Genomic DNA, 21,854 nt, shown 5'->3' with positions numbered 1-21,854 from the left:
TTAGAAGCAGCCTAGGAATTTACATGAAAGATTCTTTTACAATTTCTTTATCATAATATGATGACCTCTCTCAACTAAATACATACTAGGCTAAATGGTTACCCCCATCAATAGCTGCCCTAGCTGATGCATATTTTAGATTTTGGGATAAAACAGAAACACATCTTAGCTTAGACTATGTGTTGTCACTGGGGTGCCTTTTTCCACTGACTATACAAGAAGTACAAAAAATATGTTCCTTATTTATGAGCTTCAGGTAACTCCCTATAATGGGAGGAGTTCAGGCCATCATGGCCAAAGAACAGCTTCCTCTAGAGTGTCTATGGAAGCATGGGCAGTAGCAAAAGGAAAAGGGGACCTTGGCTCTCTGAGAAAGTACAACAGTGCAGATAAGCCAGTAGGTAGGAAAAACTAATTTATAATGTCACAGATGAAGTTGTAACTCTTCACTGGGTTAACTCATAGAAATGCTGCACCCTCATCCTGAGCAGGCTGTGAAGTGGCAATCTGGGCTCTCACTATATTTTGCTCATCACCTTGTCTGCCAGTGGTGACTCTCCAACATGGGCTTTAATGCTGTCAGTGCAAGTATATAGACAGGGACAAAGTAGTAATTTAGGCAAGTAGAAGACTTTGAGGCAGACATTTCCCTTATCTGTTTATTAAAAGCTTCACTATACACCCACACGAGAGAAAGTAATATCAAAGCAATGACAGGGGAAATTAGGCAGGCTTCTCTATTTGGCAATCATAGCACCTGGGCAAATACACCAAAGAGCAGAACCTGAAAGAACAGAACTCTATAAACAAAAGGCAAAATAACTTTCTGAGGACAAGTACCTCAAATTGGATTATAGTGTTTTCATTTACACTCAGGTCCCTTGTTGTAATGGAGTGTTCTCCAACTTCATTGGAAACAAATACCATAGCTGAATCTTCTTCCCTGTATAAAGAGGAAAGGAGTGTTTCAGAATCAGTATATTAGACAGTCACTTCTTTTTCATTTATTGCTGAAAGATGCTTACGGGGCTCCTTTAGAGGAATATGGGCAATAAAGCCCAATGTTTCCACCAGGGTAGAAAAACCAGTTGTCCTCTTTGGGACCAAAGTCAAATGTATCCAAAAGGATTATAGGATTCTTTAGGTTATTTCCATCAATAATGAAGTCATCAATAATCCAAATTTCTTCTTTTTTGCCTAGAAGAAAAGAGGAACATTCCTGTTAAGACCTAATAGAACAGAACAGTATTCATGGATTACATGGAGTGCTAAAGGGTGCTAGAAGTGCAGCTGCACTATTTTAATCTTCCATGTTGTTCTGCTTTTGTTTGAAAGGTTTTTTGGTGGCTCGGGAAGGGCCACAGAAGTGGCTCTGTCAAGAAGCTGAGAAGCTCCCCCTGCTCCAAAACCAGCCAAAGAGCCGGTTAGAGGGACAATAGATGTGCCTCAGTGATTAACATACGAAAGAACTGATGTAACACCTGAGCAGAGAAAGACTTAGGGGAGAAGAGCAGTGCTGGGGAAGGAGAGCTGTGCTGGCGGTTGGTGAGAAAGAGGGGGAAAAAGGTGCCCAAGCAGAAGTTTCCCTGCAACCCATGGCGAGATGGCAGCTGTCCCCCTGCACTCGTGGAGGAACGTGGTGGAACATTCCCTGAAGGCACCAGGAGGGGTGAACTGTGGCCAGAGGATTTGCTGCCTGTGGACTCTCATTATGGAGCTTTGGAAGACCCCGGTGCCAGGGGAGTTTGTTCCCGAAGGAGCCTGTGACTCTGCGGGAAGCCCAGGCTGGAGCAGCTCCGGACCTCGTGGGAAGGACTCATGAAGGAGAGGTTTGTGGAGGACTCTCTCCCATGGGAGGGACTCTGTGGGGAAGCAGGGAAGGATGGTGAGGAATCCTTCTTCCTGAGGAGGAAGGAGTGGCAAGAACCAGCAGCCTGTGAACTGACTCTAAACCCCATCCCCTGTCCCCCTGTGCCGCTGGGGGGAAGGAGGGAGAGAAACCGGGAACAAAGTGATTTGGGCCCGGGAAAAAAGGAAGGGGTGGGGTAACATATGCAAGCTCTGCTCTTTGTGTTGTCTGTGTCCTGTGTGTGTTTGATTAGTGAGAAATTAAATTGTTACTTTTTCCCCAAGTTGAGTCTGTTTTGCCCGGGACCTTAATTCGTGAAGAACCCTCCTTGTCCTTTGTCTCAACCCATGAGCTTTGTCCTCATCCCAGAGTGTGTGTGGGGGGGAGTTGAGTGCGCGGCCATGGGGCTGTTCCTTTTGTTGTCGTGTTGTCCCAAACCATGACACATGAAAACAGTCCCCATACAGTTCTGCAGCCTGACCCTACAGAATTAACTTTAATTTCTCTAAAAATTGTAGAAGTCAAAGCAAACTGAAGAGTTAAAAATCTGTATTGCATAATTATCTTGTTTAATCACATTTACTTTGAAACTCTAGCATCAATTTCTTATCTAATTAATAATCATCTAACTGAGCAGCTGCTGTAGAGCCCAGGCAGCTGGAAGGATGACTTAACTCTACACCTTTTTCCTTGCACTGAGCAGCTTGTGTTTGCCTTACAAGAGCTCTTCAAGACAGAAGGAAACTCTGAATGACCTCTTGCTATGGGGACTGCAGCAGGGTTTTGGTGGCATGGGGGACCACAGGGATGGCTCCTGTGAGAAGCTGCTGGAAGCTCCCAGGGCTCCAATTCCAGCCCTGCCTTTGGCCAAGGCCGAGCTGATTAGGGAAGCTGGATGTGCTTCTGCAAATAATGTATTCAAGAAGGGGGAAATGAAACTGCAAAAAAGGCCTGCAGGGCAGAGAAGAGGGGAAGGTGAGAGCAATATCTGGGAGGAGATATGAAGATCTGTGAGGTAGGAGAGGGAATTCTTAGTATCTCATTTCAATTTGGGTTTTTTTGTTAGAAGTGAACTAGGCATTTGCCTACATGGAATAAATTGTTGCTGTATCACCGTGTCTAAATGATCACTCTAATCCTTTAGAGCCCTTAATGTCAGCTCCTGCTAAGAGATGGGCTCAGAGTAAACTTGAGAGCAGAAGAGACATTTCTTTAGCTGGCACATCTCCTGTAATCAGGAGGAATGAGCTGTGTTCCTCCTGTGGTTTTCTACAGTTCTTTACAATTTAATCAAAAGATTAACTGCTCACTACATACTCTTTCTAAATGAGTTTTTAATGCCTAGTTAATTCTGAGCAAGGTAGGCCCAGTTCCCCTTTCCACTTGGGACACTTTTGTATAATTGGTGCATTCTAATGGGGCCTCAGTGTAAATGAGAATCAGACCCATTAAAAATAACGAGAAGGACCTGAGTCAAGTTAACTTTATCGGTGTGACTTGATCTTCCAGTCCCTCCAGGACCAAAGTCTTCTGCACAGTCAAGGGGTATCACGTTAAGGTACCTTCACTTACAAGCACACAGCAGCTTTCTAAGAACAGTAAATATAATCTTGCAATAATTTTAATTGAAGGGGTTAAAATATACTAAAACATGATTTAAGAGTCACTAGTGTTAAAAAATATAGCCTCTTACAGATGCAGAGCTGTGCAAATGTGGACCTGGAGTCCCATGGGTGTCTCTTCCTTACCGTTGTTGTAAGGTTGCCAGAGCCTGAACCGTGTCGCGTTGCTTTGGGCTGCATAGGGCAGAGGAACATTAATAAAGAGGACATCTGTAGACTGAGTGAAGTAAAACTCATCTATCAGGTGCCAAATGATGCCACCGTTGACAGAATATTGCAGCAGGATAGAATGAGACCTCTCGGGGGTGCCTGGAACACAGGGCATATATTTATGTTCATTATAATCCAGTTTTAAAAAGCACTTGCTCAAAACCACTTATTACTCTTACAGAATATGGGTTTCCTTTAACAACAACTTAAACTGTTGAGATGTTTTATGTGTATTGTACATATACACCTTCCTCTGCATTCCCTTGCTTGTCTTTCTGCAAAATGTCAATGAATTAGGGGCTAAATTCACATTACATTCAGCGTTAGGGAGCTTGTTGTGACTAAGTCCTTGATCCAGGCCTAGGGTTAACAAATCATATAAATTTAATGAGACAGAATTCTCCTGGAGTTTCACTGCTTTACCTTCTGTGGGTCAAGTGTCAAAATCCAGCCTTGAGCCTTTGGCTATTCTTGCCTTTCAGAATGTATTTATTATTTTTTGTTTTAATTTTTGGCAAGGATCACATACAGAAATATTTCCAGGGCATAGCTTTGTAAAAGAAATCTTCACAAAGATTTTGCTTTCAAACATGAAATATTGGGCATGCTACTGTTTTGAGGGATGTTCTGGTTTTGGCTGTTATTGTTTTCTCTCTTTTCCATATAATACTTAAACACCACTATTAAATATATGAAGCTATGACCATGTTCCACCTTCCACCAAAGGGAGAGGGGTTTCTGCACATTGAGAGTTCAGCCTGGAAGTGCTGGTTCGACAAGAAATGCTGGGAAAAACTTCTGAGACTGTATGGGAGTGACTCAAACTCAGCCAGGTGAGTGGTTCTCCACTGTGTCACTCCTGACTTGGATAACATTATTTTGCAAAGCTGGAGATGGCAGGGCTTGGAGCAGAATAAGACTAAACCACTGGCTTGAAAATATCTGTACTAGAGAAACTGTCTCAAGCTTGTTACACCGATGTGCAAACTTGGCTTGCTGAGTCTGAATATTCTTCATACACAATTAAATAGAATTAAGGAGTTTAAGTGATTTCCATGATATCTGCTGAAGAATCAAATGGCAAGAGCTTTTAATGCAGCGCACTGAAGCTTGAGAATGAAAAACCATGTAGTTATTTATCCATCCCTTAAATAATCTCCTATAGACACCATTTTATGACCTAAAAAACGGATAAATTATTTTTTTTTCCCCCCAACATGCAGCAAAATATCTTAAAAGTCTTGAGCTGTTTTGGTTCTCTTCTAGTCAAAGATTGTACTAGCTGTGCTGTTTTTGGCACCATCACAGTTTACTTTTTTCTTACAAGCTGCACAGACAGCCATGAAAGCTGGTGACAAGGCAGGGATAGTGCAGGTTCTCAAACAAGTTCCCATGTTGTCTGCCATGAACTGGTGATTATGCACACTGAAGCTGAAAATGTAAATTCATATTCTTTTCTGTGATAGTCCTATGTACGAAGAAAGCTTGAGAAGTAATAGGAAATCAACAGTTATCTTACCTTTGGCAATAAATTTAAATGAAAACTGGATGTACACAGTATTCGTGCAATCTAGATCTCTTGAAACAAGCATTCTCAGTCCTTCCTGCAAATACAGAATACACAGTGTGAATCACAGTTCCCCTTATTGAAGATGCTCTGCAGCTATTGTTTGGATTTTATCTGACTGTTGGTGGCAGTAAAGAGGTAGTTTTCTGTCTCACACCTTCTCCCAGGCAAAAAATGGGGATGGTGATGGTGTTGGCAAAGTTAGCCACAGTAATAGAAAGGGATATAGGTGTGTGTCACCACCAGAGGCACAGCTACATGATCCAGTTCAGGCACAGGTAAAGCTTCATGCTCTGAACCACTGGGATGTGATCTGAGCTGCGAGCACTGACTTACTCAGCCATTGAGTCCAAGCTAGTACACTCTTTTTTTTCTGGCAAATTATATAGTATCCAAGCACCCTAATTTCCAGGCAGGAAGCCTGCTCTCTAGGAGCTCTTTTCTGTGCCTTAAAAATATTTCATACAAATATCTTATCCTGGGGCAACCTGACTTCGAGCAGTATGGAAATGGAGCAGACAGGAAACCTCAGAGTGACCCCTACGGTCCTGTCCATCTGTGTAGATGAGCTCAACGTTTTGTGCATCCTGGGGCCTGAGCCAGTCCCCGTTCTGCAGAGATCTGGCACACTCCACCTCTCAGAGCTTCCCCCTTGCTCAGACCCCTTTCCCCAGGGGAACAACCTGCAGGAACAACCAAGCCAAGTTTTAGACAACTCACATGCTGTGATTTGTGATTGGGATTATTGAAAGAGGTCGAATTGAGTCAAAGTTTTGCAAAGAACTACTTGTAAATAACTCATTTCTATACCCAAAATTGTTAAACTTTGCTTTTTTGGGGCACCTGAAGTCACAGTGTCAAGCTCACTATGTGTGAGCTTAAAATTTGTGTGCTTGTGTGAACCAAAAACCTTTCTATTTATGTGTTTTGTTGAAGAACTAAGTTCAGAAAATATTATATTTCCTGGCCTTTTTTTTAACCTGCAATTAACAAAGCAAAACAAACAAAAAAATCCTTAAAGAGCTAGAAAGCTTAAAACCAACAGAATTAAGTAAAACACAGGCTAACTACATAAACATTGATTAAACAGTGCTGACTAATTTGTATTATTCAAAATACTCAAAAGCCAATCAGGGGATTTCAAGACACAAACACCATTGATTGTAATATGTACTATGGTTCCAAACCAGTCACTTGGCCTCAAGAATCTGAGCTGCAGAGTTTCATTCTTTGCCTTTGGTAGTTAAGAAGGAATTTAAACTACAAGTGACAGTAATAGCCAATGAACAGATGGAAGCCATTCGTTCACAAAAAAACCCTCTGACAAATATGGTGCATATTTAGGGCAGATAAACACAAAAAAAAGTCAAATTCTAGTCCCCAGTCTTTAACATAAACATATGGGGGAAGCAAGAAATTTGCTTGGTGTTTTTAACTTTACTGGGTTTTATTATTTTTTTCAATATAAGTAGTCTCTGACCCCTTTAAAAATGAGAGCTGTTCCAGACTTGATGGTGTCACCATTCAGGTTTCCCCTCTCAGCACTGTAGACCTCAGGCCAAAGATCTGGATGCAAGTTACCGTTGAAATCATCCTTCAGGACAGATGGCAGAGGAATGACAGGGACACAATACGGACCTCCAAAGCCTCTGTCACACCTAGCAACAAATTGGGAGGAAAAAGTGTTATCCATCTGGCCTAGATAAAACAACATCCTTTCTATGAAGCATGTTAAGTAAGTTTCTACTTACACACAACGACCAGCATCACAGATGCCATGGCCTGAGCACATCCAGGGGCACCCTGTAGCTAGGACCACGTTATCAATAGCCCAAGAATCAACACCAGAAGCATAGTTGTACTGAATCCATCTGAACCGTGTTCTGGGAGAGCTAGAAAAAAACAGAGCAAATGTATTCAGTGCTTCAAAATATCTGCTCCACCAAGTGTGAAATAATAAAGAAAATCCCATAGGCTTCAGAAGAAAATCTTATTAATATGCATGACTCTCTGTATTTGGAAGAGAGTCATATTCTAGTTCAAACAGCTATGGAGCTGGTCCTGGAACAACACAGAGAGAATTTCCCTCAGACTGACAGGATATCATTATATTCGTGAAAAATATTCTTTGGAGCATTACTGTGAGTCCATTTTCACCACCATATTTTCTGAGTGCTGAAATTTACTGAGAAAATGTGTAGGCAGCTTTGAAGAATTACAGAACTATTCAGAATAATAGTAAACAATATAGGATCATAGAATCACAGAACTATTCAGGTTGGAAAAGACCCTTGGGATCACCAACTCCAACCATCACCCCTACTCTACAAAGTTCTCCAGATCATCATCTGTTCTTTCTAAATGATGGCATAGTTTTATCCAGAGAAATGAATGCGAGCAGGCCTGTCATATCCATTTATAAACATGTGCTATCACTAGGAGGCAGACAGAACTCTTTTCCTGGTCAAAAGGGAGGACACCACATCCAGTAACAAGCCTTTTGATTTGCTGAATGCCATGACTAACATGCCTAAATGCTGGATGACAACTTATATGCAATGACAGAAAATACTTTTATATGAAAAGATGAGTCAGGGCATTAATTCTTGCTTCTTATCAAGTAAATGTTAGAAGAGCTGGGTTTAGCATTCCTATTCTTGCTGTCATAGATTATATGCAAGACTTTAGAATCCACTCATCCAAAGTTGTTACTTCCTTCAGTTCTTGCAGTTCACGTTATATCTGATGAAATATTTTGAAGTGAAATTTAAAATTCCAATGGCGTGACAACACACATTCAATAATTTAAAAGACCTGCAGAGAATTCCCAAGCTGGGGGATGTTTGCTTAAATTAGATCAACAAAATCTATGTCAAACAGTCAGGAGAACAGCACTAACTTGGTCGCAGGTGGCAGGTAGACTGTAATTCTCTTCCAGTTTTGGAATCTTTCTGAAGTGTAGATGGAGCTCTCGGTGTAGTGCTGACAGCCGATGGTTGGAGGGACACACTCCTCTGTCACCAGGTGCCAGTCTCTCCCGTTGTTTAAAGAATACTGCAGGTGAATGCTATGGGAATTGCTGAATGGCTTGCTGCAACCCATGCTCAGCTCGAACTGCAAGAAAGTGGAGGCTGATACATGGAAATCCCAAGTCTCTGCATAACGAGGTTTTCCTAGGAAAGGAGAACAACAACAAAAAACAACCCAGAAAAAGTGTACATTATGCATATACTTCCAGTACTGTCATTCAGATCTGTTATCTATATTTTTACCTTCACTTTTTCAGCCTTCTCTCCCCTGCAGATTACTATATACTTGAACTTGTGTATACCTCCCATATTGTAAAAACTTGACTCATACATTATACAATAGGTGCATATAAATGTAGCAATGCTTGGTGACACATACCAATGTTTTCACTGAACATCAGAGCTGTATCCATAGACAGGCAGTCGATGTCTACTTGACCTCCTTGTATTCTGTACCAGCTTGCTTGTATATCCACAGTTCCATCAAATTTATCCTGGAAGCCAGTTTGAGAGCTGTCATTCATTCCTATGAGAACATCATCCAAAGCCCACTGAGCTGAATGCTTCCCTATAAAAAGCAAAATGGGAAGGTTAGTGGAGTCCCTGTTAATTATTTTTCATGCCCATATACTGCATTCACCCAGTGAGCAGTGCTCAGTCATGTAGACTGAGCACTATTAAAAAAGACTAAAACATTGCTCAAGGATCAACCTGGACTCTGGAGTAGGTTTCTACTTCAGACAAGGAATTTCCCTCTTCATTTCTCAAGCTTCAGTGCCTTCATCATCATACACTCTCCTTCTGTTTGAATGAGACACTCCCTGAGCCCCTAGATTGGGGCTTTTCATTTTATGGGCCACAGCCTTCCTGCCACTAAATTGGAAAGGCCTCTGTTGAGACCCCAAAGTACCTTTTGTATGGAAGAAGATAATACACAAAGGACAATGCTGAAGGCTTTTGATACAGATGATATTCACAGAAGTGCTCTTCACCTTCTCCTTTCTGGAAACCTCTCTTCTGCTGTCCAACCTACAGGCATCTCAGTTCCCAGTCATCTCTAGCTTATTTCTGCAGCCCTTCATTTCAATTCACCTTTCAATCAGCATGCTGAAAATGCCATCTTACCATACAATCACTGCTCTCACAGGAGAAGAAAGCAAGTATTGACAGTAAATTGTGATCTCTCAGTGATGTGCCAGGACTTTTGTCTTGCCACTATGAGGAACATGGGGCATGGCTGATAGGGCCACTCTGCACTGTTATGGCAGACAAAGGACAATCTATGAGGCAGCTAATATCTGTAATCAGGAGTGGTTGTCACCTATGGGTGCAGGTATGGAAGATGGTATTTGAACTTCCAGGCATAAAGGCTCTCTCTGACTGGGAGCTACAAGACTGCCATCAGGTACTCTTAGAGTGACCACTGTCAGAAGGGACAGATGTCACCCAGGTGGCCCTAGAGCAAGCAGCCACCAGAAGGAGACAGGTAAGAAGCAACAGGTCTGACATGGCACCACTTCACAGTGCAAATGATGGTGGCAGAATGATGGTCTGTGGTGCACGAGTTCCTGCTCAGCATTCTTCCCAAATGAACTGGCTTCTTAACTAAATCACATCCCTCTTGCCTTGTCTGTTTCCTTGCCTAGGGAGAACAATTAATTCCAGCACATATATTGTAAGAAAATGTACAAATAAAAAAGAGACATCAAAATGATAAATTATATCCAAGAAGCAGCATACCATAATTACCTGAATGTAAGCTGTGTGCTTTCCTCTCCAGGGAATTGCTGCTAAAATGCACATTGCTATATTTCTGAACATCACCTTTTATTTCCTGCAGGGATCCAGGAGCTGCTGCCTTGCACAAAGGCAAGACACTTAATTAGGACACTTTTAATAGTGGTAACATGCTCCAGCACAAGGCATGAAGGCAGCTGTAGGTATCCATCAGCACTAGGGTTTGCCTTTCAGCTGGGAATGTGGGAAGTGGCTGAGTGGGCCTTGGAGGTGCAGCAGAAAGCAGGGGAGCAGGGTGATGGGACACCAGAAATGGCAGTGGACAGAGGTCCCATTTGGAGTGTGGAGATATGTAAAACAGGGAGATGAGAGCCACCAGGTAGGCAGATTCAAGGCCAAGTTATGCCTGTCTTGCCAAAAGAGACAAAAAATGAAATAAAATATGTAGGCCAGTTTGCATCCCAGGTCACTCTGTACTCAGGTAAATCCTCTAAGCTTATTCAAGCTTTTCTGTGTAAAATACTTTTCTTTTTTCTCCTGAATCATCTCTCAGCATTTTTGGTTTAAACTTAGCTCTTAAACAATTTTACTCTTAAGGCCACTATTCTGCATGGTGCTAGAATGAAAATAGTGTCTGCAGTGTGACTGAGGAAAGCCTAAATGTTCTCTTACAGCACCCAAGCTGTTGCCCATACTGTATTTTTGGTAAGATAAGGTTTCTGCAGACCATGAGAAGCAGTGACACGCTCAATGAATGTTTAGGGTGATGTTGCTTATTACCGTGCTGCGGCTGCCACCAGCGGAAAGCGGTGGCAGGGGTTTTGGCCTCCCGAGGTAGGTCTATCGAAACAACCTGGGGTTCCAGGTATGACATGAAGTCCAGCTCTCGCAGCAAGTGCCAGGTGATCCCGTTATCATTTGTGTACTGAACAACAAGCCCTGTATTTAAAATTAAGAAAGGCAGTGAGTGTGACGGTAGAGAGCAAAGGGGGCAGCTCTTCAGCTGGTTCGCAGGAGCTGCTGAGTCCTCTTCAGCATGTGCCAGTTTTGGCATCTCCTCATCCCTTTTAGTGTTTCCTGATCCAGGAGCATTTTCTGGACCAAGTGCTACTGCAAAGGTGTCATAGGCTCACCAGCTGCCACATGTTATCTCTCTTGAATCCACCAAACTCAAAGGATCAAATCTTTTGCAAACTCACTGAAACGAATGATTGTACCACAGAAATCAAAGTAATCATGTGACTTTCTTAATATAGTCAGTATTTACTTCACAATGGGTAGCCTTGCAGTTTGTATGGAACACTTAAGTTGAAATTCTGATAGCTGGGTTCCCAATATGGGTAGTTCACAGTGTTCATGATACCTATGCATGCTCAAAGCACCCTTAAACGTTAGCTATTGTACCACTTCTGTAATTTAAAATAGTCTTCATATTTTACACACAGTATGATAAAGTCACTTATGAGCTCATTGCAGGGAATAATACAAGAAAGAAGCACTTCTTATAATTATTCCTTTTCTTAAAACTCTTTTATACTGGAGTACATTAAAAGATAATGGATTTTCTTCTGTCTTACGCTGGTACAAATGAGAGGAGAATCAAACCCTCAGTGTAATCTGTGCTGAAAGATGGTAATTCAGAGTCAGTATCAATGTAAATGCCAAATGTTAGGAGTCCACTGATGTCAAATTATTTATACTGAGAGGAAAATTAGATTTTCTCATATACCAGATGTCAGTGATCTGTCTTCATGAAATTAGACCACTTTACACAGGGATCTTGCTCCCAGAACTGCCACGCCTTCCCAGATACAACTATCAGCTCTCGCCCCAATCACTCTAAGCATGTGGGTACAATAAGAGAAGAGACAGCTGGGAGAGATTCATTTCTTTAGACTAAATACATCTTTGGCTGCAGCTTTATAATTTTGCATTTCAAGTAAATCATGCAACAGCTTGGGTTGGAAGGCAATCTTTAGTTAGACCCACTGGTGCAGTTGAGAAACTGAACAAGTTTTCACACACACAATTCTACTTCAGGTCAGAAATGGAGGTTGCCCACTTTATGCCTAACTTGAATTTTATTCCTTTTATTTCAGACCTGAAGAAAGCCCTCTGTACTTGTAAATTTACCTGTTCTCTCACACTACCAAGCAGTCTCATAAAAGCTATTACTTCTTGTAAATGGTGTCTTAAACCGTCACAGCTCCGACAAATTTACTCCTATTGCTAAATCAGCCTTAGATTTAGTGGAAACAAGTATAAATACAAACGTGGAACAAAAGTAAATAGTTTTCTGTGCCATTTCTGAAAACTGAAGAGGTAACTGATTTATGTTTACAATAAAACAATATCTTTTTGATTTTGTAAAGGCAGTAAAAGGCAAAACAACTTTAGAAGACCCAAAATACAAAAAAGCTTATTATAAGGAAAAGAGACTTTACCTTCATTCCTGGCTCTTGGTCTGCTGCAGGAGTTACCAATAGCCTTGCTTCCAATTTGTATATAAAATTGAACTAGCCTGTTAAAAAATCAGGGTAGAAGAGAAGTGTAATTATCTTCTGATAGCACATGATCAGTTAGGATAACTCTCCTTTCTTAACTAATGTGGCATTTTTATTTAGGTCATTATTCCAGGTTTATTGATCAGGTAATGTTCCCAGTGAAATCAAGCATTGGCATAGTAAACAGTGGAGGACCCCAGAGAGAAGGTGGTGATGTGGTTTATTGATCTTGTGCCTAATAAATCTATTGTTGGACCGAGCAGCAGATTTTTACAGTTACTTATTTCACACATAGATGCAAAAACTCCAGAGCAGGTAAATGTGCTCCTTACATCACATCTTACCCTGGCCTCTTGTAACTGAAAATTGGTTTGAGCTTTAAAATACAATATTAGAGTTTTAGTAAAATTGCTATATCCTCACTAAACCACCGATCCTTTTTTTGGTCCTTAAATTCTTGATTTAAATTATTTTCAGTGAAAAGAGTTCATGGGACATTTTGTGAAACAGACCCTGTGATTTTGAGCGTGCACGTTTTATTTCATTGAACATCCTCTTGTTCTCACATCATGAGACAAGGAAAAAAATGTTTCTGATCTGCCTACCTTGCAAGCTTCCCTTTAGCAGTTGCTTTTTTCACTACACTACCTTCTTCTCCTCCTTTCCACAGTAAACCATGGCAACCTTTCCATGTGTGTCTCTGCATGATAGTTTTTCCATGTCTTTCATTTTTCCCACAACAATTTTCTGCAACCCTTCTAAAGCTGCAACATCCCTTTGAGACAGAGTTGCTGGTTTTATTGACAGAACTTTGTCTAAGCCTGGAACATTCCTACCTAGCTATATTTGAATTAATAATTATCTCATCCTTGTGCTCCAAAACATTGATTTTTTTTCCCAATCTACAGTGATGCCCTGGTACTCTTGCTGAACTGGTATTTTTAATTGGGACTTTGTGATACCAGAGTAATTTACATTTCCTCTTAGATGTGTACTGTTGTGCTATATAACAGCAATTGGTTTTAATTAATGTCCGCTGCTTACTCACCAAATTTAATTGAATGTCTCTGACATTGAGCTCAGTCTTATCTAGAAATAACTAGTGTAAAGAGCATTGAGATGACTGAGAATGTGATCAGCTCCTCATCTATGCCTTCTTCACAGGTTGTCTGCAGTGCACACCTGAAACAGCACCTGAGCAGAGTGGGTGACCTGGACTCACAACTATGCTGAGCTTTTGCATGCTGAAAGTTGATGATGCCATTCTCCTTGTTTCATAGCCAGTTTTTGACTTAGGATGGTGCCTGCCTGTTGTGTTACAATTATCAGAGTACTCGCTGATGTGGTATTTTTGGGAAGCAACTGCCTGTCCCTTGTGCTGGGGGTGTCCTCATGGAGCACATAGGGAGGGATGAGGTCATTGCCACGCAGAGGTTTTGGAGGAATAAACCCCACAAATATAAAGGAAACCAGGGTTCATAAATTCTATGGCTTGTAGGTAACTTCTTTATTTTAAAAATTTATTTTCCAGGTGGATTTGTGTCTCTGTGTGAAGAAACACAGCTTGATTTGTCACTCAAGTAACTCCCCACAAGGATAACTCTTTTCACTTTAGGGGATTTGGTTCTTATTTGTAGTGACATCAGTAAAATCACAGATAAGCCACAGAACTAAAACCAGAGCAGGTACAACACAGCTAGGACTCCAGTTGCCCTCATCCACTACTATATACACATTGTCACGATCCTCTTCTGATTCTAAACTCCACCTAACTCCAGTTCTGCTATTGCAACTGGTATCTCCTGTGTGAGATCTTTCGTGTATCCACAGGGACTAGGACAAACCAGATAATTCTCATGAGTCTCATTCATAATATAACCCGATAGATAGCTCAAGAACAAACAGGTTGACAGTATTACACTGTTTAGCCTGGTAGGTCCTATTGTTTGCTGCAGTGCTGCTGTCTGAGACAGTATTCAGGCAATAAAACACTAGACAGCCGTCTCAGGGGTGAAAAGATTTACAGTCCTATGATGACATTTTCTTTTGTGCTTGCCAAATGTAAAGACCGGTAGAAAGCAAAAACAAGGGACAAAAAATCCCCTTCTGCAGAAGGGGGAATCAGCCCATCTGATCTGTAAACATTTGACCTAGAGCAGCTCTCTGGGATGGTTGCACAGTCATTAGCAACTGAGTCTGTAATGCAGACAGGAGCCAAGTCAGCTAACAAGCCAGATGTCACCACTTGGAAAAAAACAAAAAAAGTATTCCATGTTTTTTATCTAGCTGCCAGGTAGGCACTGTGTGCAAATGCTCTCGCTGAACAGTGAAGAGTGTCATGAGGGAGAGGCCATCAAAACAGGAAGCAGTATTTCATCAGTAACCAAAATGCATCCAGTAACTGTGTTGTCAGGAGGATGGAACTGGTGAAACTATGCCTTTGGTGCGCTGGGCCATGCAAAAGGGAAGGGATTTTCTGCAGTATGGAGCAAAAAAATGGTCTGGATGAAACAAATTTTGACACTTGCAGCTCTCAGTGCTGTGGGACATTCTGCTAATGTCTATAAAAAAAGTGTAATAAACCATGAAAGGAATAAGGAGACAAAAGGACAAAGCTAAGATTATGATAGCACTTACGGTCTATGCTAACAATTGAGTCTTGCTTATGAACCTTGGTTTCAGGGAGCAAGCTTAAGTTTTAAATGTTCTTAGCTTGAAACCTGAGTTTGGCAGTGCCCCTTTGGGCTGCTCCCCCGAGCAGCACCATGCACCTTGGGCTGGCAATTCTCAAACCCTTTGCAGCAGAACTAACCAGGAGCACCGAGACTCCACAGATCCCACTCCTCTGGGAAGAGAAGGGTGAGGGGGAAAAGGGTCTTTTACATTCCTTACATAAAATGTACATTTTACATATGAGAAGCTGTAACTGAAGCAAGATGATAGGGAATATGCATAGGTGGATCTGCAGGAATTCAGGATGAAAATAAAACTTTAATGTCTTGCAATGTTTTTCTATTTTTTGCTCCTTCATGACTGATTTAATGAAACAAGATCTTAAAAGGTCTGGAAAAACACTATTAACCTGAAAAATAAGAAGCTTAAACATCTACTGCAGGAGTTTCAGCCTCCCTATTCACAACCCTCAATCCCCATATCTAATGGTACGTCTTTCAAGGCATATTTTCCTGTGGTTTATTCAGTCACCAAAACCCCCAACAAAAAAACTCATGCACAAATAAAAGATAATTGTGCAGGGTCTAAGATGACCTCTAATAAGATAACTGAATTTTATGCAAGGCATTATTGAATGCAAAAAGTAATTCCAAAATAAGAAAAAGTGCTTTCCTCTAATCTCCTCTTTCAAGTGACATTAATTTTAGCTCAAATAATGGGGAAAAAAAAAAAATGGGCTGAGGAATTACTTTCTTTTTAGGGTATAGGTCTTTCAGTTAACCCTTCACACTCTCACAAACTTAGGCTGTCCTTTGCTTCTAGGAAAAAAGAGCCAGTTAGTGTTACGGATGGTCTCAAACATTAAAGTAGGATGCACCTGTTCTAAGCAAGGTGACTGAAGGCTAGATGTCTTAAGTCTTACATGATCAACCCAGATTCTCTTATAATTAATGACAAAAAATTCATGCTTCCAGAAGAGAAAGCACTGACCTTAGCTTTCCCTATTTTAGGATGAGTAGCATTACCCTTTTGAAGCAGCTACTTCTTTCCTTTGAGCATAAAAGCAGCTGGTGGTAATTGCTGTAATCTAAGGAGCCCATGTTCTGGTCAAGCTGCATGAGATGGATCCTACCCTTGAGCACACCCATGGCTGAAGCAACTGAAAAATCGATATTAATCCCATTTGTGTTTGAGCTGACTGATGCTTTTGTTCTGCCTAAAAACAGCCCAGAGATGTGGTGTCAAACTTGACTTGTTCATGGAAGTTAAACTGCTCACTGTGATGCTTATAAAAAAAAAAAAAGTGCTGGTTTATATTGACAAAATGATAAGTTGCAATAGGAGAGCAGTTTACATGGTGAGCATATGCTCAGAAGAGGGGTCTTAGTTGCTCTTATCAGGTGTCCCTCTGGCCACTTATATTCTTGAGGCAGTTTTGAGACATCAGATGGCCACGTTCTCATGCAAAATTGAAATAGTTATAGATGAAAAAAATCAAGAACGGGTGTTGTTCAGTATTTTAAAATTTCTTTTTGCTTTTTAAATGGTTGAAACTCTCTAAAAATAGAAAGCTACAAATATGAATATCTGGCATTAAAAGTGATTTCAAAGTAAGCTTAAAGCTAAAGAAAATCCTTTTCTTTTATAAAAAGATTTATCCAGAAAAGAATGAACAACTCAAAAATACCATTTTAACATAGACTTGATGATGTGGTTACTTCCAATATTATGCTTCATAGGATTAATAATACGAGATTTAAAAAGACAGTGGAACAGAAAATAAATGCTCAGATCTTCCCAGAGTTCCAGTGCAAACATGAATTTGTCCAAAGCATATTTGTCAAGCAATTAATTAATTTAATTATTAAGTAATTTAGGTAATTATATAAATAATTCACATATTTGACAGAGGAAAATTTGTCAGACATGCAGGGGACAGAAGAAAGGCAGCTAATGCTGTGCTGCTCAGTGTTGGGGAGCAGCTGAGGATATCCCCAACCCCACAGCACCCATTCTGCCCCAAAGAGCAGACCCTTGTCTGAGCTGGAGAGTGGCAGCAGGCACTTGTACACCAATCTTTGCTGAATGAACCCACAAATTAAATCAGGCAACAATTATTTAACACTCTTGGAGCAGTATTTTTCAGGGGACAAATTTCATTAAGCTAACTGATATAACTGTAGGGTGGGCAAAGTTTCAGGTGCTTGATCCCTTATGAGACTGGACAAGGCAGCAGCAAACTCCAGGCTAAATAATGGTTAGAATTAACAGCTCTTTGTTTATCCTAATTACATAAATCAATGAGATAATTTGAGAGAAAAAGGATAATTGGTACTAGCAGAGTTGGATTCAGCTGTGGTGGGGAGAGGTGAAGGCTTGTTAGCCTCTTGTCTACACAGAAACAATCCACATTCCATTTTTTTACACTTCTGACAAGTGGACTAATTCACAACATCTGGCAAGGAAACAACAGCTCGTTGCTGCGCCATCGCCGCACCTGCCGTTCAGTGCAGCCCACGGAAAGGGAGCTTTTCTGCCCAGCGATGGGCAGAGTTGTAGGTTTGGTGCGGTCTCAAGACCACATCTTCTGCCTGTCCATCTAGAATACAATGCAAGCCACCTTCTCAGAAGGATGAACAGCTCTTATTTTCTACACTGCTATTCTATTTCTAGCCCAAGCTTTCCCGCTCAAGAAAAGGAAATGGTTCATCAGAATGAACACAAAAGTTTGCCTTTTCTCTGCCTTTAAGATTTCTTATACAAGTTCCGATGACCTGGAAGACATTTCACCTCTGCTCACACCTACACTTTAATAACATAGAGGAGACAATATGAATACACAGACAATTGTGAGAAGCAACACAGAGGATTGACCTGATATTTGTGGTGTCCAGGGGAACAGTCCTCGCCTCCCTTTTGCCAGGTCCATTGAAGTACAGAGATTTTCCATCGCTGAGCACACCACAGCCTGTCCCAACCTGACCTCCTGTTATCTTGTACCAGAGAGGACTTAGCTTCCTCTCAAACCTGTCGAACATCTCACTGTGATTAGGCACGTTAGACACACAGGTTCCATGTGATGCTTCAAGGAAACAGAATAAATATGGGAGATGCTTTGGTGAAACTCTGCTGAACAGAGCAAAGGTCAGATACAGTACATCAGCAAACAGTTCTGTTGCATCCACATACAATAAAGTACTAGGCTTTTCTAAAAAACTGCCCAGACAACAGGTTTGTACCTTTTTTAACCCTCTGTACAATTTTTTGTAGGCAGAATAAGCACTCTTCCTTTAAAAGCTAAGATGGCTTATTTCACTAGGTGAAAAACAGCTGTGCTTTATGTTGTTAAGACATTTTATGTAAACAGAAAAATATTACCCTTTTATTTTGTTTTAAACAAATTGAATAAAAGATGTTAGCATATTGCTTTCTTGGTACAGGGGGTTGAAAAGTGTACAGTGTGCAACTGGTTGTCTCAGTCACTGTTTTTTTCGTTGAGTTTGTTGGGCTTTTTTTGTGTTTCAGCATAAAAGCCCCTGAAACCAAAAGTGAGCAGAATTTTCCACAGAAGGGTCTGTCTGAACATATGTTCCTTCCTGGTCCCATGCCATCTGATGGCCAGGGGACCCAAGAACAGCAGTGATTATTTTGAAGATGATCCAAAGGCTTTTAAGCAGACTTTTTAGTTTCAACTATTTTAGTTTGTTTTCTCTTCTATTCCTGGTCCCTTCCCCATTCATACAGATGGTGATGTTCAAAGATTGTCGTTGCCATGAAGATCACTGGTGCCCAGTGCCTTCAGCTGCTCTGTTTTGCCTGTGCTGAACCTTATTTAACAGAATGAAAACATTCTTGCTGGCAGCCCATGAAATTGGTGTCATCCTATATTTTACTGGAATTTTGCAGAGGAAAAACAAGATGCTAGATTTACAGCTCTAATTCAACCAGCGCTTACTGTCACCCCACCTGAAGAGGGGTGTCCTACCTGTGTAGCCCAGGTCACAGAAGCAGACCCCGGAGACGCAGTCCCCGTGACCATTGCAGTAGTTGGGGCAGGGCTCGGAAATGTAGACGCTGTCCAAGCCGAAGGGAGGGACACTCTTGTGGGAGCTGCTCTCCTGGATCCAGCGGAATCGAGTCTTACTGCAGAGCAACAACCATGAAGGGCACGGTATTACTATTCCCAGCTTCAATATCTACTGTTCCTTTTATTTAAGATTAAAAGGAGCTTTTCCTGCATCTGCTATTTGCAAATAAGATGCCTGGAAAATATTTCTGACATCCTACATTTTGTGCGACTTTGCTTCTGGATATTTTTTCCAGATTTTTTGGATGTGTTTTGACTTCCTCTATTTCTTTGGCCCATATCCACCGGTGTGATGCAAAGAACAGATAGATGGTTTTATCAACAAGAGTGAATGATGACATGTGACTCTGAAGGCACCTTTCATTACTCGGTTCAACTCAAACTGCTAATTACATTTTAAAATCCCAGAACACCATTTCTTATGGTACTTTTGAAAAGAACTCGGTAATGACAGAGATGCAGAGTTTATTACAGGATCATATAACTTTAAGTAAAAAATCTTCAAGAAATTTGGATACAAGAAAAACCATCCACTTCATAAAAATAATGGCAGATAACATGTCCTACAGGACATGTGGACAGTAACAAATTTTTTTTATTCTTAAATCATAACGTGAAATTAATGGAAAAATGGGATCTACTAATCCTTAGCATGTAGAACTGAAAATCCTTTGGTGAGCCTACACTAAGTTACTCCAGCCAACCCACTGCATAGGAGATCTGCTAAAGAAAAAAACAATTTGTTTTTTTAATTTCCAGTCTTTAACTTCTAGCTGAATCATTTTATAGGAGCTCCAGAGTGGGGAAGAGGGTTAAAATTTCCTTGTCAATCCAATGGATTAACTAAGAACCTTCTTCTTATAATCTATTGCTTTTTTTCCTGTTATGCACTGGGATTTGGTAAGCAGGGGATCACTGTGGTAGTGCTTTCTATCAACTGATGAAACAGGATGCTCTCTGGATAGCCCCTGAACTATGATTTCCAAAGTGACCCACAACGCTGAGACCGTTGTTGCACTCGCAATACTTACATCTTTAATGTATTTAGCATGAGCTGCTTTTTCCCCATCACATAACTGAACATAATGCCAAACAGATTGCTGCTATTGATTCTGCTCTACTTGTTTTGGGTAAATCAAATCAGCTGGTGTCAGATCTGTGCTATTTGGCACCTGCTTTTATTGACTAATTACTGAAGAAAAGATAAACTTGTTATGGTACATGCTGTTATTTCAGCTCCTTGCAGCAAAGGCGCCGGCTCCCCTGCTACACAATGTGTCATGTACTCAAAATCTGTCCTGTGCCTGCAGGAGGCATTGGGGGATGGCTGGGAGCTTGGGGAGACGGCCACTGGCTGTGCTGGCAGTCTTGGCAGTGCTTGGTGCAGGCAGCAAATCTGATCATGGGGCTCTACTGATGGGGTAAGACAACGAGCAAGAAACTTCACCCAAATCCAAGTAAGACTGAGAAAAGCCTCCTGGTTTCAGAGCTTATTTCCATCTTCCACTGTCTGATGTTTTCTCATCTGTATGAACCCAATGCTGAGGTTGCACTTGAAGAGGACCACACCTGTCATTCCTCCCACCATTGACTTTGGCTGTCTTAGCCACCTTCAATGATGCAGCACATTATGCAGCAGCTCAAATACCCTTCTAGGGTTTCTTTGCCCACTGGTAATGTAAAAATTAATCCTGTTTGAATGGCTTATTTGATTCAAGTGACATATCACTCTTTTGCTGGTGTATCTGACCTAACTGATATGTGTAAAGACAGCAGCATGATAAAGAGATTGATGTAAAATTAAAATGCTTGTTGCTTTGTAATTTAATTATATAGACCATTCTGACACCTTTAAAGAAGAAAGCTTCCCCCTGTTTTGGAAAGCACAGTGCATTTGTGCCAGGGGAAGTTTAGATTTGATATCAGGAAAAAAATATTTACTGAAAGGGTTGTCAGGCATTGGAACAGGCTGTCCAGGGAAGTGGTCAATACCATCCCTGGAGGCATTTAAAAGACATGTAAATGTGGTGCTTAGGGACATGGTTTAGATTTGGCAGTATGCTAGGTTACTGTTGGACTTGATGATCTTAAAGGTCTTTTCCAACCCAGACATTCCTATTACTCTATTATTTTTCCCAGATCTGCCTATTTTTAACACCATTTATTTACAGCTTGCAACATTTTCCTAATATAGCATCAAAGAAGAGGCAACTAATTCACAGCATCATTGGTTTACAAAATACAGTACCTGGCTGCAAGTGACCTGGGGATAATAATAGTAATTCTTGTCCAGTCCTCAAAGTCTCCTGTGTGATACACAGTGGGCTCACTCAGCTCCCGGGAGCTTCCCTCACATCCTTTCATTCCTGGAGATGCAGGGTAGCAGCCTTCCTTCACGAGTGACCAGAAGAGCCCAGCGTCGTGTGAGTACTGAAGCAGAACGGGAGCAGAGCTGCTGTACTGGTTGGTGCAACCAATGTTCAGCTGCAAAAAAAGCAGAGCATCAGATAAATAAACCTTCATTGTTATTGGTAGTTATTGGCTGCAAACCTCCTTTGACTTTTTGCTTTGGGAGG

At 41.1% G+C, this 21,854-nt stretch overlaps 1 protein-coding gene across 1 annotated transcript in view; it reads right to left on the bottom strand.

Annotated features, from left to right (window-relative positions):
* RELN (reelin) overlaps nucleotides 1–21,854 on the bottom strand; it is a 288,920-nt gene that overhangs the window by 46,076 nt on the left and 220,990 nt on the right. The window contains exons 28-40 of the mRNA XM_051610928.1: nucleotides 21,527–21,762; nucleotides 19,177–19,334; nucleotides 18,066–18,273; nucleotides 12,459–12,535; nucleotides 10,795–10,953; nucleotides 8,657–8,845; nucleotides 8,148–8,421; nucleotides 7,000–7,140; nucleotides 6,729–6,906; nucleotides 5,201–5,285; nucleotides 3,598–3,780; nucleotides 1,026–1,197; nucleotides 841–943 (exon numbers count right to left, since the gene is read on the bottom strand). Coding sequence (XP_051466888.1) covers nucleotides 841–943; nucleotides 1,026–1,197; nucleotides 3,598–3,780; nucleotides 5,201–5,285; nucleotides 6,729–6,906; nucleotides 7,000–7,140; nucleotides 8,148–8,421; nucleotides 8,657–8,845; nucleotides 10,795–10,953; nucleotides 12,459–12,535; nucleotides 18,066–18,273; nucleotides 19,177–19,334; nucleotides 21,527–21,762 — 2,163 coding nt within the window. The remainder of the gene's footprint in view (nucleotides 1–840; nucleotides 944–1,025; nucleotides 1,198–3,597; nucleotides 3,781–5,200; nucleotides 5,286–6,728; nucleotides 6,907–6,999; nucleotides 7,141–8,147; nucleotides 8,422–8,656; nucleotides 8,846–10,794; nucleotides 10,954–12,458; nucleotides 12,536–18,065; nucleotides 18,274–19,176; nucleotides 19,335–21,526; nucleotides 21,763–21,854) is intronic.

The sequence above is a fragment of the Apus apus genome, chromosome 1, assembly GCF_020740795.1.
Source record: "Apus apus isolate bApuApu2 chromosome 1, bApuApu2.pri.cur, whole genome shotgun sequence".
In the NCBI taxonomy this organism is placed as follows: Eukaryota; Metazoa; Chordata; class Aves; order Apodiformes; family Apodidae; genus Apus; species Apus apus.
This window is presented reverse-complemented; position numbering and strand designations above follow the sequence as displayed.